Below are 17,194 nucleotides of genomic sequence, written 5' to 3' on the forward strand. Positions count from 1 at the left end.
TTCTCCCTCTCTGTCTCTCTTCTCCCTCTCTCTCTCTTCTCCCTCTCTCTCTCTCTTCTCCCCCTCTCTCTCTCTCTCTCTCTCTCTCGCTTCTCCCCCCCCCTCTCTCTTCTCCTCTCTTCTCCCCCCCTCTCTCTTCTCCCCTCCCTCTCTCTTCTCCCCCCTCTCTCTCTCTTCTCCCCTCTCTCTCTCTTCTCCCCCCTCTCTCTCTCTTCTCCCCTCTCTCTCTTCTCCTCCCCCTCTCTCTCTTTGCCCCCCTCTCTCTCGCTTTCTTCTCTCCCCTCTCTCTTCTCCCCCCTCTATCTCTCTTCTCCCCTCTCTCTCTTCTCCCTCTCTCTCTCTTCTCCCCCTCTCTCTCTCTCTCTCTCTTCTCCCCCTCTCTCTCTTCTCCCCCCCTCTCTTTCTCTTCTCCCCTCTCTCTCTTCTCCCTCTCTCCCTCTCTCTCTCTTCTCCCTCTCTCTTCTCCCCCCCCTCTCTCTCTCTCTTCTCCTCTCTTCTCCCCCTTCCCCTCTCTCTCTCTCTTTACAGTAAAGCTGCTTCAGTTCCTCCCTTTTGATAGCAATGAGGTAACCTTGTCTTTGTTAAATTAACTCAAGTAAAGTAAACTGAGATAAACCATTGTAATAAATTTGTCATGGAACAGAAATACCCCTGTCTGCCTTTTCTGTTCAGCCCCCCTCTCCCTTGGCAGTTCTGCTTGCTAGCTTTAGTGGATTTACTTTCTTTGCAGATTACACCTAGTGCAGATGGAATGGATACATTAAGTAGCCTTTTTCCTTCCAAGCTGTCACACCCCTGGTTGCTCTGGCAACATCTCCAGTCCTCCAGTTAATGGACTTTCCCATTTTCTCCCCTGTCTTTTTGCTGACAGTAGTGCAGTCTCACTCCATTTTAGTGTGACCCTTGCCCCTCACTTCCTTTTCCACCATTACCTCTGGATGAGTGAGCACTGCTGTAAACTCCTGTATGGTAGGATTATCTTTTCACCTGCCTTTAACTACCAAGCACACACAGAGAGACATTATATCTACATCTCTACACAAGTGACTGTTTTTTCACCTGCTTCCCACAAATAAAGTAAAGAAAAGAAACAGACCTTGTCGTGCTTGGAAAAGAGGGCCGAGTTGACACTATCTGGGCTAAATCATCTTGCGTATGACCCTGGCTTGCAGAATAAAATTAATATTGACGCAGCAATAGTGCCTTCAATAGCAGTCTCCCGCCATCTCCCCCTGCAACTACTGTCAATATGGCTGCGTGCTGTCAAATGGCGCTGCGTTGCCATGCCAACGGGAACGTCAGGTGACGTAACAGCATCACGTGATGCTCGTTGCCATGACAATGAGACGCCACATGATGTCACGACGTCATGCGGTGCCACGTTGTCATGGCAACTTGACGCCGCGTGACGTTACATAGCATCCCGTTGTCATGGCAACACAGTGTCATTTTTAAAAAAAATCTCCAGGTTGATCGTCAGCCGAAGGTGACAACCCTGGCTACAGTACTTCCTACACAACCAGCTGTTGACAGCTTCATTTTCTGAAAAGGTGCACAACATTTAATAACCTGTTCACTGCAGTGACCCATTAAAGACAATCAATAATTGTTTCCTCTGTGTTCCATACCCATTTGACATTAGTATTGTGAAACTGAACGTAATAACCCATTGCTACTATGCTTCATGCTTGGACTATGATTACATGCACTGAAGTGCTTGTATGCTTTAGTGAATCTAGCCTTATGGGTAAAACTGACGATAATTGCACCTTACTGTAGCTTGGTATTAGACCTTTCTATAGAGTCATTATAGGCTGGTAACAAAAGCGAGCTGCCAATTGCATTGTTTACATTTGACACTAAATTTACCACCACCCACTGTACTGTAAGAGTTCACAGATTTAATAGCTACAGAGATAAACTGACATACTAACTAGATTCTGTAGCCATTTCATGCTAGATATCTGCCAAACTGTGACTGGTGTCATGCACAGCACCTCCTTACACTGCAGCTCAGAAATGACGCATAACATTTACTCTTGGCATTAATTTAATGGCATAACCACATTTTACAATGCTTGATATACAGTACAGACCCCATCATTTTGTACCACTTTTACAAAGTGTTCTACGTAACTTCAATTCATTTTAACATGAAATTGCATTAACACCCCTTAAATGCCATACATGTTCTCCTAATATACATACTGTACATATAATACATTAAGGTTAACATTTAATGCAGCTGTATTGATTCTCTTCACCAGGATCTGTACCTCCACTAGATTGGGAGCAAGCGGAGATGCAGACCAGTAGTCTATTCACAACCCCGTGAGTATATAGTGTGACAGTGGGCTGCGTGTAAAACATCAGAGAAGTGTGCACATCCAACATAAATTGGGAGGGTTTCTGATTGCAGCTGCTCACAACTAATTTATTTTCTTACATTGTCACTGGATGTACAAGATCTAAAAAGGCATGCAAATAATTAAAAGAGGGAAACAAAACGTGTATCCCTACCAGTGGTCAAAGTGTGATGTTACTCTAGGGTAAAGAGTACGGTTGGGCACTTTCACTGGTATTTGGATATAGGAAGGAAAGAGTCCCCAGCACTCTCCAGATGAAAAAAAGAAATGTATTGAAACATAGGGCATCAAGCTTGAGAAAGGACTGTGTGGGTCCGAAACGTACGTTGCCCTAGATTACGTTGGTTGCCCTATGTTTCAATACATTTCTTTTTTTCATCTGGAAAGTGCTGCGGACCCTTTCTTTGTTATATATTTACTGGACTGGTTTGGCGTTCCTTGTCCCTCTACGTGCACCTCAATTACTGTTAAGTATACTTTCTCTTATTTTTTATATAGTGTGCTGTATTTGAGTGCCCCCAACATTTTTGAATCATATATATATATAGTGGATGTGCTGTTTTCAACTATGGATACAAGTAATTGTTTTCAGTACTTTAACTTTAGTAGGGCAGTAAGAGAGTGGCATTGGGGGGAAAGAAAGTGCAAAGGCTGGCTTTAGGTCAAGGCAGTCACCTTCGGGGGTCCGCTCTCTCTCTATTCCCTCCTCTGCCTCCTCCTGTCTGCGCCGGGATCCACCTTCCGGCCAGGGGGGGAGCTGGAGGAGGGAGCATGGGGCCCCAGGACCTGCAGGACCGCTCCTCACATTGAGGTGAGAGCGATGTGTGTGATGCTGCTGAAGGAGGGCCGCTCATCAAGGTAAATACCCTTAACTTTTTCCACAGGAGGGGCTCGCTGCCAGCATGCCGCCTTGGGCAAAGGATAAGACCGGAACTGGACCAAGCGCTATGGGGTGGGAGAAAGTTACATGGGTAGAAAAGGGAGTGATTTGAGGACAATACATTTTCATGGGGGATGAGAAAGTTACATGGAGGGAAAGAGAATTACACACTGTAGGGGTGAAAGAGAAGGAGATCGGGAGAGTAGACAGACATGTGAGGGAGATAGAGGGACATGAGGGGAGTGACATCAGAGAGGAGTGTTCTACCTCCTCCTCTGCAGCTTTAGCATCTGCAGGGGTTAACGCCTCCTCTGCTGATTGGATTCTGGTGCAAGTGGAGGCGGAGCCAGCAAGAGGGACCTGTGGAATGTTTGGGGGAAATATTTGGAGAGGCTCATTCCTATCCCCCCTCCCTTTGACCACCACTGGCCTTCAATCCCGCCTCCATGCTACAGGGAGGGTATCAGGGGTGGGAGGAGGAACCTGAATCTGAGGCAGAAACATGTTATTGTTTGTTTCTCAGAAAAGGTGAAGGGAAACACAAAATGGATGTGCCCCCTAAAAGAATTCAGTTAAATGCACACCATAACAGTGTAAAAATTAGCTTTTAATAAATTTACTTAAAACATATATTACCAAAGTAATGTGTAATGTGAATTAAAAATGTATTAAATCAATGCTATCGGGCAACCGTGTCATCTGTTAGAAGTACATACTATCCCAGTTAACCACTTGATAATGGTGGGATAAGAGGACACAGGTTGCTAGGAGTCAGGGTGTTAACCCCTCTGGAGCAACGGTAAGACCCAATAATGAAAGTGTATAAATGTACACAAGTGAGTGGCCAATGGGTTAAATGTCCAGCTACCTTGCTAGATCAACCAGCACTGCGCACTATAATAAAGACTTTAGTGTGTTAAAATACACTGTTATGGTGTGCATTTAAGTGAATTCTTTTAGGGGGCACATCCATTTTGTGTTTCCCTTCACCTTTTCTGATTCACTTTTCAGTTCACAGTTTGCACCCATTACTTGATTACCACATTGATGTATTTGACCACTTCATTCAATTAGTATGGTTCTGTGATCACTCCCTATCCCTTTGTTATTGTTTGTTTCTGCCTCAGATTCGGTCCCTACATCATTTTTTTTTTATTTTCAAGCCCATCAGGTTTAGGGCCTATTTCTTTATAAGCCAAATAAGTCATTCGGGACGTTTTCAGCCACAAATCCCCATTGACTTTGTTGTATGTAAACAAACAGACAAGTTACACATATGCTGGATCAGTCTTATTGAATATCCTTGCAGCGTTAGTCTTGTGTGAGTGCTCCGTTCACACACCAAGGAAACCCAGCCTGATCTCCAAAAAGAGGAAGGACAGAAAGACACCAGAAATAAGTAAATACCAAAATAGTATTGAAAGATTCACCATCAGTTTCTGACTTGAATGATGGCTTCCGTGTCAGAGAGCACAGATAGGCGATCTTGGATCTTTTAGAATTCACCCCATTGCCCTTTACAATGTAATATCATTTGTTTTCATTCCTTTCCTCTTAGTACTGTTGTGATGCACAGTCCTAGTTGCTGCATTGCAGCATTGGTCCTGCAGAAATGTAGATCCATCACAGACTGAGACAAGCTCTGCACATACATGGTTATTTTCTCAAGTCTCCCAAGCTGCAAAACTAGGGCATAAGAATAGTACTGATCTCATCAAGTGGAAACAAATACCGTACCGTTGTTTTCTGTGGAATTCCTTTTAAAATTCCTTGATAAATCTGGACTTTTTTTTACACTGCTTATTCCCAGTTTAGCAGATGGGAAAGTTAGTTAAAAAAAAAAAAAAAAAACCTTGTTACATTTGTAACGGTGTTTCCCCCACCCGATCGCAGATAGGGGCCATTCCAGACGTAAAAGACCTGCGGTGCCTCTAAGTGTGAGTTTTGTGTGCCTGTGCCTGAGTAAGTTTGAAACTTCCAATCCAAGAGGGTCCAACAAGGTAGCAGAAAAAATCCTACTGCAAACACACACAGTGCAGATGCAGCTGCCGTTATTGCTGCCCCATGCGTGTTGCAGTGGGACACACACAATGTACTAGTGGGAGCAACTGGCATTCTAAATGCATTGGCCGCGCATGAAACAGGGTAGTGGCTAAGGCAGGGAAAGGGGCAGGGCTAGAGGGCACAATAACGCCTGCTACATCTGTACTATTCAACTCAATGGGAGTTAATGCAATGAGTGCGATAACCCATACCGGCATGTGATGCATGTATTGGGGAGTGGGGGTCTTTTTATATGTATTGGGGGGGTCTTTTTAATATGTATTGGGGGATGGGGGACTTTTTAATATGTATTAGGGGGGGTGTGGGGGTCTTTTTAATATGGAATGGGGGGGGTTGGTACGTATTTTGTGGTTGGGGGATTGAGTGAGAGTGGGGTAATTGACGAAAGGTGAGGGTGAGGGAGGGAGTGAGGGAGAAAAAGAGGGAGTAAGAGTGAGACCCCGGGGAGATAAATACATGCGAGGCGGGATGGGGGTAAATGAAGAAGAGGGAGTGAGATAGAGGGGATAGAAAGACATGGGAGAGGGGGGGGGGGAAATAGAGGGGGCTCGTGAGGTGTGAAATGGGGGGGCTCGCAATACCGCCGACATGGGGCGGACGTAACTCTAGTCCAGGGGAAATATGTCAGCAGGAAATATGTCAGCGGCCCTGCACACACACACACACACTTTCTCATTAAAAAAAAAAGAGACATTGTTATAAAAAAAAAGTGTTAAGCTAATAGTGTTGATTGGAAGTTATGTGCAGAAGTGTTCGGTGGCACTAGATTCTCATAGAATTTTCTGGGATACTATATAGGGCATGCATCATTTTTATTAGACAAATGCTATTTTTTGCCTTATTTTTATCACATGCTTTTTGCTTTTAGTGCTTTATTCTTTGTCCCACCGAGCAAACATATAACCCACATTACCCATTAAATGTTCAAATCAATATAAAGCAGAATTAACTCTTGGTTGTTGGTTTAATGTGAAATCCTAGTCAGTGAAATGATAAGATTTGTAGCACACATAATTTTTCAGCCACTTTTGGGAAAAAGTAGGTTGATTTGGGGCTCACAATACGGACAAAGCATCACGGTTTTGTTGTCGTAGCTTTTGCTGCGTGAAACACTCGCTTTAACCTTTAGTGGGTGTATTTCACTAAACATAGGTTGTCTCTTAGCACTTAGCACTGTGTTGGTGAGCTTTAAACTTGCATGTTAACACTTAACGAGGCGCTAACTTAGGTTAATGCCCTGTTAAGTCAATAACCGACCTGTGGGGATCTGGGCCTTAAAGCTGCAGTTCAGTCAATATCCTGCATGTTTGTGTTTTTTAATAAATCAATTCTGTAGTAAGAATAAATACTTTTAGCATTTTCTGTTTAAAAAAAAACAACTTTGAAAGACCAATTTTCTTGTATTCTATTTTAACAAGCATTTGCTAAGGCACTGCCCCTTCATGTCCTGTCACAAGCCCTGGCACACCCCTTTGTCAGCCTTGCCCTCCCTCTTGCACATGTCAGTGCAGGAGTGCTCATGAATATTCATGAGCTTCCACTGACTGACAGAAGCAGATGAAAAACATATGCCATATCTAAAGATGTCGCCAAATTTCACCGATCAATACATGGAGAATGAATTGACTGGCAGCTATACAGTTCTTTAGGTAATTAGAGGTTGCCCACATGAAACTATTGAATTTAAAAAAAAAATTAAAAAAAAAAAAAGACTGAACTGCAGCTTTAATGACATCAAATAACTTTATCTGCGGATAAGACCATTTCACTGAAATACAGACATAGCGCAAGTTAGAATACACAGCAGAAGTCGGCAGGTGAATATAGGCATACCCCGCATTAACGTACGCAATGGGACCGGAGCATGTATGTAAAGCGAAAATGTACTTAAAGTGAAGCACTCCCTTTTCCCCACATATCGATGCATGTACTGTACTGCAAACGTCATACACGTGCATAACTGATGTAAATAATGCATTTGTAACAGGCTCTAGTCTCCCCGCTTGCGCACAGCTTCGGTACAGGTAGGGAGCCGGTATTGCTGTTAAGGACGTGCTGACAGGCGCATGCGCGAGATGCAGTTTAACTATTGGGCAACATGTCCTTACTCGCTAGTGTACTTAAAGTGAGTGTCCTTAAACCGGGGTATGCCTGTACTCGGATGGGCTGGACCTTTTTAGATAAACATCAGAATGAAATAATAAAGGACTAGGGACAAAATAAATGTTGGGCTCAATTTCGAGATAGGTCCTTTTTGGGGTGAACTTCACATTTAACTTCCTTTCCAGTGTGTGGCTCAAGTTGCCCTTTTGTTCTGTGGAAGATCACAACCCAAACACTACATGTGTGAAGTACAGTATTTCAACATTAGTTGTGCAATTGAACAGATTATGAATATGGACAATATTTTCTGTATCCACCAGATAGTCTATGTATAATGCCACAGAAAATATTGTATTGTTGTTATGTACTTAAAATGAGAAACTCAACATAGTTTACAATAGGACTTTTTGCAGTGCAGCTGCACAGGAAAAGTTACACTAGAGCAGTGGTTTGCAACCTTTTTTTGTTTAAGGAACCCTAAGGGAAATTCTAATAAACCCCCACCCATCTAGAATAGAGCCCTCACCCATCTAGAATAGAACCCTCACCCATCTAGAATAGAACCCTCACCCATCTAGAATAGAACCCTCACCCATCTAGAATAGCAACTCTGTGATCAGATTGATTGTAAATTCTTCTGAATTTGATACACTGTTCAAATGACCAGAAAATTGCAGTGAACCCTTTAGGGATGCCCAGGGAACCCAAGGAATCCTACGAACCCTGTTTGAAAACACTGCACTAGAGACATGAAAGCAAAACAAGAACAAAAAACATTACATGAAATGCATGTCAGTGAGAAGAAATAGATACAATATAACAAAGTGAGAGATGTACCTGACACAGGGCTTCAAGGTTTTCTTTTGTGATTTTCGCCTGTTTCCAAATGTTAATTTGTTTCACCGAGATTCTGGGAGATACAGTATAGGCTGGAGGGGCTAAAGGGATCAAGGCAATGCAGAGTAGAATGATAATCAGAAGAGAAAAAGACAGGAAGCATGATGCGTAGACGATGCAGCTGCAGAAGTCACAGCACTCTCTGTCTTCAAGTCATAAGATCCTTCAAACTGCATTTATAGAGATGATTGCAAGTAAAATTGTCTTGACATTCGGTTTCATGCTTGTCTCTCTCCTAACCCTTTAGAGAAAGCTATCCAAGCATAGGTCAAGTGACGTTTCACACAACAGAACCACAGTATGTTGAGCCCCAGTCTCATGTTACAGTAGATATTGTCGGCAGAACAAGAGATCAATCTCCAGGCAACAATGGTAATGTTCCTTCAGTAGTGTTTTTGAGTCATAGACACACGCACTGCATTTGTTAAGGCTTCTACTGGGATTTAATAGGTTGACTTGACCATCAATGTCTCTACTAGATATGTGAGTAACCTGTGACCCGATATATGATTATGACGTAATTACTAGTTTTCCTGTTGCTGTTGAAGTTGACCCGTTGACACACACACACACACACTTTACAAAGACTATATACTGTAAGTGTTTGGTGTCAGCATGGACATGGCTCACACTCATCTGTAGCAGGATATCTAATCATTAATTGAGAAAAATGTATATCTGTTGTTTATTGCCAGCCATTTGCATGGGTCACTGGTAAACTGAGTACTACTGACAGTAAAATTACAAGTTGTGGGTTTGTTTAGCTAATATACACCATTTGGATTTCTGCCTCAGATGTACCCAGAAAAAGTGGCAATGCCCCATGTGTTAATTGTTACATACAGTAGCTGTATATTTTATTCGTTTGTTTAAAGCACTATATAGTTTAATTGTAATTCTGCTTTCTGCAGAACACTAAAGCATGACTCCAGTTGAGGGCCTCCACAATTTATCAAGAAGAAGTAGCTTTATGGGACAAATGTTGCACCATTTTTCTGTTAATGATTTTTTTAATTAGTGCTTACCTAAAACTAATGCAGCAACTATGATTTTTGTGTTTATACATATACTTTAATTTGTCAAATGACCAGTTCTGTGTCTGCAGAAATTGCCAGCAGGTGACATAGTACAGTACTTAGAGCTTGGCGTTATTTGCAACCCAGAAATAATTGCACTCAAAAATACAGCAAACATTACTAGCAACAATGCTTTGGAACTCAGGAATAGTCCCTGGGATTACCTCCATGGAGCATGATCACTTACATAATCACACAAATTAAAATGGTACTGTTAATCAAAACACATGTTGATCATCTTTTGGTGTTTCAGAAAAGTCAACTTATTGTGAAAAGCCTTCTATTATAAAATGGGGAAAAAAAGATTTTTTATTACTTTTAGAAAGGGCATTCCCCATATTCCTTGCAAAACTCTTCTTGGACCTCATTAATTGGGTGAAAGTACTTCTGCAAATCCCTGCTGCCTGGGATAGGACAACATGACAGAGTGACATAAAGCTTTATCTTCAGCCTCATGAGCAGGGGATTCTAAGAGTAGCAACCCTTAAACCAATCATTGTTCCTAAGCCAGTAGCTGCCTACATTATAAAGGGGGGAGATAGATAGATAGATAGATAGATAGATAGATAGATAAGAGTCCTGTCGGCGAACATTTCTCTGACTCTGGCCATAAGATGAACGATCTGAAGGTGGCCATACACCAGGCCTGCACAACTCCAGTCCTCGAGGGCCGCAAACAGGCCAGGTTTTCAGGATATCCCTACTTCAGCACAGCTGGCTCAATTAGTGGCTCAGTATGTCTGAGCCACTAATTGAGCCAGCTGTGCTGAAGTAGGGATATCCTAAAAACCTGGCCTGTGTGCGGCCCTCGAGGACTGGAGTTGTGCAGGCCTGCCATACACAAAGATAATCTTAGAACACCGAAAGAGAGACGGTTGCATGAATACAAATTTATTCAACTGTTCGGGACCCTTAACGGTGGCCTAAACCGAGACCAACGTTTTATGAGTCACTACTGACACGAGAGAACTCTCTTCCCATGAGTGCTAAAAGCCATGTCTATACATACTGCTCTATATGTATGCACACACAGTTGTCTCTTACACATACAAATACTCTATGTAATTCCATCCCTATATATCAATAGGGACCACATAGTATCTACACACACTTATAGTAATGCAACAGTCTATTACATTTCCACACCTACCCACACCATTGATATACACTCCCACTCCACATGCACCTTTTGTAAAGCGCTGTATACACTGTGGGCTCTTTATAAATTTATATTTACATACATATACATACACACTCTTACATCACTAACATTCAGGGACTATTTAACACCTCAAGTCATAAATCGCATACTACACAGGGGGGGTGTTAGGTTTCAGTCACAGATAACATGCCTATATGCACTGTTTTTAAGTTAAACCCTTGCTCGCTTTATTCAATGTTCCATCACCGGAAGAAGAGATCAGTGTATCTCGAAAGCTCGCACAAATAAATCCATTTTGTTAGCCACAGAACAGTATCGTCTATTCGTCTTTGATTTTTTTATATCTGTAACGGATTTTCTGGCCTGGCCTGACCCACCCAATCTCACATTGGCCCCTGTGGTCTAACCAATCCCCATTACATGGTCGTGTCTGGTGGTGCAGGACTCCTGAGTCTCCCGCATGATGTTGTGTGGGGATTGCCAACCCAGACAGGCAGCTGAGGTAGTGTGCATGAGTCCTACCTATATCCAGTGCAGCGCCTCCACCTCGTCAGGATCCCTGCGTCCGCATGGGGATGATTCTGATAAGGAACTCCTCCGTGGTGCCATCATGTGTAGAGTAAGTTCAGACTCACACATGAAGATGTTCTTGATCAAGGTGTCTTTATTGTGGCTTACGGTGCGGACCAACTGCCCCATACAGTGAGTTGTCTAGCTACACATCTTGCTGTGTTATCCTTTCAAAGGTACACCCTCCCAATAGAGTGGGATCCCCTCTCCCTTCAGGGAGATCACCCCTGTGCCAGGTCCCTGGACACAGTATGGCTTGGACAGCTAGATGTCACTTAACATAACTTAAAGCCACTAGTTACAGCACTAGTGTGCCACCGACTTCCAAGTCTCAACGCAGACTTGCTCCTTCTCCAACACACTAACTTTGAGCAGTGCTGTGCCTTATATCCCTCAGGGGGCAGGCACATCTCTGATGTCACTAACGGTGGACTCAGAGTATGTAGCCACTCCCATCCACACATAGGGCACCTCACCAGGGTGTGAGGGCAAACCTCCATGATTACTGCTGGCATCCCTGTAACTTACCAGGCTTACTGCCAGCAGGAGAGGAAACGGCAGACCATTTTACAGCATGGCTACATATCTGTATACACACATCAAATAATCAAATATATAATAGGGCTAATAATTGGCCACTCGATGTGGTGTTTGGTTACACAGAACATTTTGATTTAAAACAGAACCAAATAATAATAGTGTGGATTGAACAACTATATAAATCTCACCCACTTGTTACTAAATAGAATAATACCAATGGATTATTCTGCTGCTTTTTCAATAATGTTTGTACTGTATTGTTCTTTCAGAGTGAAAAATACTTCAAAGAGAAAAGTGAATGGGGACAAATAAACTGTAATTGCAATAAAAGTCGTCTGCGGAAGAACCTTAAGTCGAGCAAAAGGATTAAAGAAAAAGTTGATGCTTGAACTTGAAGCAACAGTTCTTCACATGTACTGTAGTGTCATTCAACTAAATCTCTACATGGAGCATTGCTGGGAACTGATCCCATATTACAGGGATGTGTAGTTTTGGACTGCACACTCGCAGGATGTCTTTATCTATTGGTAGTAGATTTTCTGGTACTCTTCTTAGTTCCCTCTGTGCTGGTCTGTCCCGGGCATCCTGAATCCAAGCTACTATCAACATGTGATGCAAATGGAGACAACCACACTCAAACGTTAGTGCCACTTAACCAGCTCAGTGCTGTATCTTTATTTTACCACATTTTGATGGAGAAAGCAGAAAGCAAAACACACAACATTTCAGGGGTGTTGTCCCACCCTTAGTCAGTGTTACAGGAACACATACGTTTTTACAGAACTAAAATAGTGATCTCTGCCTAAAACATGGCATGACAAAGTTAATACGTAAATGACACATGATGTAATTGGATTTTCTTTGTCTACAAAATGTGTGAAAAGATTGCTTGAGAAATCTAGATGGCCATTGCCTATTTTGATGAGTTATTAACATGAATTAAAAATGTATTGGGCGTCTTTTTTTTAAGAAGAAGATATCAGCTATTTTTTACGCTTTTGGTATGGATCACATCTTTGCAAGAGGAGTTATCTAGAAACAATCAAATGAATGGATTCAACCAAAGGCCACATCTTTTATTATCTTTTTTTTTTTTGCATACATTTGTGGTGAAGCAAGTGTGTGCGGCACAAAATAATGTTACATGGGCAGCTAACATGGACTTCACCCTACACCAGGCCTGCACAACTCCAGTCCTCAAGGGCCGCAAACAGGCCAGGTTTTCAGGATATCCCTACTTCAGCACAGCTGGCTCAATTAGTGGCTCGGTCATACTGGAGTCGTGCAGGTCTGCCCTACACCAATAAAGGAAGTGGCGTCTCTGAGTGGTTTGGTAAAATAAAATGCATACACCTTTCTATATGTCTAAGAGTTGTTCATTTGTCCACATACTGTATAATAATATATTATTATTATTTTTAGTATTAGAAGTGAACCATTGCTCTGAAAATCTTTCTATTAGGTCACTGCTCCACTCTATATATACAACAAGCAGTCTAGTGTTGTTATGGGGGGTGGGGGGTTGTTACAATTTAACACTAGAGGGATCTATAGAACATTTCTCTAAACCTATTTCAAAATCAAAAAGCAGACACAACTTCTTAAGAATGTAATTAATGGCAGTGAGGATGCAGTGAGATCTGGGTGATCAGGTGACTTCTGATTCCTAGCAAAAGGCTCAGTCACTCTTATTATATATCAATTTTCCGATTGGACATTTCCTGGAATTCCTAAGCATGTGAGCTCCAAAACTAGGCTGAGCTAATCTTTTCCCAGTTATCTGTCTCTGCAGATAAGAGGTACGTGTGAACTGAAGTGCAAGCTTAGAAGGGGAATGTGCTGATTTCTTCTCCTAAAGATTATTATGGATGCAGCTTAAGTCAGTGAGCAGATTTCATTATGAGCGGATTTCATTTTTATGCCACAAAATTCATTCGTTTTGGAAACCCAGAGAGTTTCTGCAAGTAGCTCAGTTATGAAGACTACTAAGTTAAGACTATTAAGGTGTAAGAGTGGCTATTTCTCACTGTTATGTTTACGACTCTGAGAGTCAGAAGATGCCACTCTGTCTACTGCTGATGCTTAGTTTCAGGGAAAAGATGCCAAATAATTTACATTATACAGTATGTTACGATTATAATTAGCCATTTTCTGCATATACATTAGTAAAGTTATCCTGTCTGCATGTCTTCCACAAGTCCCACAACCTGCCTAATTCACACCACTGTCTCACGTCATACAGTTGTTCAACTGTAGACAAGCATTCTGGGTAATGGCATGCAATAAACACAGTGAGTATGCTACCGCATTAACCTCCTATTATGGGGAAATGGGGTGAATAAAGAAGGTGCTGTACAAGGCAGCATTGAATAAATACAGAAACACATTAGGATGAATTTTACACATCTCATAAAAGTCTTCCAAACCTGTTACAAAAAGGTAAAAACTAATACATACCATTGTCAATTTCTCATCTAATTTTTCTAAATGGTCTGTCTTCGCATGTTCTACGTGCTAATGAAAATGACGCTAACACAACCAAAATAAATATCTAGATGTTGAGTATATTTCACATCTGTGCTTACGCCCTCTCATATATAAATATATATATATTTTATTTTTAAAGAGCATCACGGATTACACCAAAATCTTATGCAAACATAAATGGGTGTTATTATTGCTTTCATGGGTTTAGCATTAGTATTGTGACTCATTCCATCGCATCAAGGTCCATATTTAGTAAGTGGTGTTAAGCCATATAACACCTTACTGACATTGCCTAACGTTGTCATGAATTTATGGCATAGTACCACATAAATATTATAAAGTATCTACTGCGTTCAGCCAAACACCTCAAATATAATTATTATGCATGAATGTTCAATATATTGTCCATATTATTTGATATACAGTAGAAAAATGGCATGACTTTGGTGCTAGGTTCTGCTCTCCTCAAGGTTGGTCCACTCTCCATACATCCTTGTAGATTTTCTCATTTCTAATTTTCTAATTATGCAGGGCTATTTATGGGATTATGGGAACAGGAATACTTTTATTAATTTATTTTATTTCTAAAAATGTTTTACCAGGAAGTAATACATTGAGAGTTACCTCTCGTTTTCAAGTATGTCCTGGGCATAGTTTACATGAGAAATAATACACGGTTACAAATACAGTTACATAAATGAACAGGGTATACTTTATATACAAGACATTGCATGCACAGTTAGAGAAGATGTATATTATAGGCTTATGTAACAGTTACAGACCAGATTAAAGTGTGAGACAGCCTTAGTTTGAAAGAACTTAAACTTTTGGTGGATGTGAGAGTCTCCGGTAGGTTGTTCCAGTTTTGGGATGCACGGTAAGAGAAGGAGGAGCGGCCGGATACTTTGTTGAGCCTTGGGACCATGAACAGTCTTTTGGAGTCAGATCTCAGATGATAAGTGCTGCATGTGGTAGCGGTGAGGAGCTTGTTCAGATAGGTGGGTAGCTTGCCCAGAAAGTATTTGAAGACAAGACCGGAAAGGTGACCTTTGTGCCTAGACTCGAGCGATGACCAATCTAGTTCTTTGAGCATTTCACAGTGATGTGTGTTATAGTTGCATTGGAGAACAAAACGACAAATTGAATTGTAGAGGGTGTCAAGTTTGCTAAGGTGGGATTGAGTTGCCGAGCCATATACTATGTCTCCATAGTCAATAATTGGCATTAACATCTGCTGTGCGATATGTTTTCTGACCAGGAGACTTAGGGAGGATTTGTTCCTGTAAAGTACCCCTAGTTTGGCATAGGTCTTGGTTGTCAGGGTATCAATGTGCATCCCGAATGTTAAGTGGGAGTCAAGCCATATGCCCAGGTATTTAAAACTAGTAACAGGAGTTAAGGTGGTGTTAGTGTTGGTTCTAATGTGGAGCTCAGTCGCTGGAAGCTTTAAAAATGTAGTCTTGGTCCCAAATACCATTGTTACAGTCTTGTCAGTGTTTAAAAACAGTTTTTTTTGGGAAATCCAGTTTTCGAGTCTCAAAAAGTCAGACTGAAGTATGTGTTGAAGGTCAGAGAGGCTATGGCTGTGTGCATATAGGATTGTGTCATCTGCATATATGTGTATTGAGGCTTCCTGACAAGCTGTGGGGAGATCATTGATGAACACTGAGAAGAGTAGGAATGAGCAAGCATAGGGATAATATATACTTCTACAGAAGATTCATTGATGACATCTTAATTATTTGGTCTGGCTCTCAGGAAGATTTAAATATATTGTAGTGACATTGCCACTACAGCAGCTGGTCACTAATCTCTATCTCCAATAAGCTGTGGATATGAATGGGACATATATCTTGTGCAGCAATTCCAATGACACCATGCATATGATCAATACACATTAACAAATATAGATATAACAAAGTAAGTGTCATAGGCTGGGTCAACTGTTGCCTTAAAAGTACCTAAGAAAAGATACATATACAGTAATAGGTGTATATTGCCGAATATATAGCCATATAATTGAACCAAACGCTTTGCCAAAAATAATAGATAAGGCTCACCAACACTATGCATCAATATTTAGAGCTGTAACGGGGGAGATTCCTGGAATGAGTAGGACCACGGCGGCTGCCACAGCAGGGAGTGTGGATTGTTGGGGTCACGGGCTGAGGTCAGTGGCAGGCGGGAAGCAGGATCGTCAGGGTCACAGGCAGGGCTCAGTGGCATGCAGCAAGCAGGATCGTCGGGGTCCAGACGGGTCGGTGGCAGGCGGCAAGCAAGGATCGTTGGGGTCCATGCAGGGACACTAGCAAGGGCCTTTAATATGAATCAGAACTCCACAAAGAACAAAAGCAGAAGCATTGGGCATGGGCATAAGGAGTCAGGACACAAAACAAAGGCAAGGGAGGAACAGGAAACTATAAGGATAGAGGACAGGAGCAACAAGAGGAAACAGACAGAGGAACCCCAGAGCAGACAAAACACAGCAGCACACCCAGTGGACAAGGAAAGGAACTGGGAGAGAGGGAGATTTAGGAAAAGATGTCAGGGCTATTCCTGACATTACTCCCCCCTCTCCAGGGGAGGTCCTCCAGATGACCCTCCCGGATCAACAGGATGTCTTTCATGGAGGCCAATTTAAAGTGGCTGACAGTGAATTGTCCCAGGCATTTTGCTGTTACTGTTGCGGCCGAGTTTATTCTTACCTTTGCCCGGTCTCGGCCGCAACAGAAACCGGGCGCGCGCCGATGTGTCCCGGGCGCGCGCCGGAGCCTCGGAGGATCGGTCCTCCGATCAGGGCTTCCCCCTCCCCTCTCCGGGTCCGCCGGGTCCCCTGGAGCCCCCCACCGCAATCCCCCACATCGCGGGACACCAGGGCTCCCTCGGGGAGTCCTGGGCATGCGCGCCATGCGTGCACGCTCCCGATGAAGCGTGACCATGCATCGATGACGCGCGGCACGCCGAGGGAAATAAACGAGCAAGCCGGGACACCTCCCGGCTTGCGGCACTAGCCAGGTAAGGATAAAGTGTGCCGCCTCTGTATCTTAAA

The 17,194-nt window shown here is 42.5% G+C and overlaps 1 protein-coding gene across 1 annotated transcript in view; it reads left to right on the forward strand.

Annotated features, from left to right (window-relative positions):
• LOC142477108 (uncharacterized) overlaps positions 1-13,016 on the forward strand; it is a 237,848-nt gene extending 224,832 nt beyond the window's left edge. Inside the window, exons 21-23 of the mRNA XM_075582160.1 lie at positions 2,268-2,331; positions 8,558-8,682; positions 11,928-13,016. Of these exons, the coding sequence (XP_075438275.1) occupies positions 2,268-2,331; positions 8,558-8,682; positions 11,928-11,932 (194 nt within the window). The 3' untranslated portion in view covers positions 11,933-13,016. The remainder of the gene's footprint in view (positions 1-2,267; positions 2,332-8,557; positions 8,683-11,927) is intronic.
• Positions 13,017-17,194: the final 4,178 nt, after the last annotated feature.

Source organism: Ascaphus truei, chromosome 2 (assembly GCF_040206685.1).
Source record: "Ascaphus truei isolate aAscTru1 chromosome 2, aAscTru1.hap1, whole genome shotgun sequence".
NCBI classification, from domain to species: domain Eukaryota; kingdom Metazoa; phylum Chordata; class Amphibia; order Anura; family Ascaphidae; genus Ascaphus; species Ascaphus truei.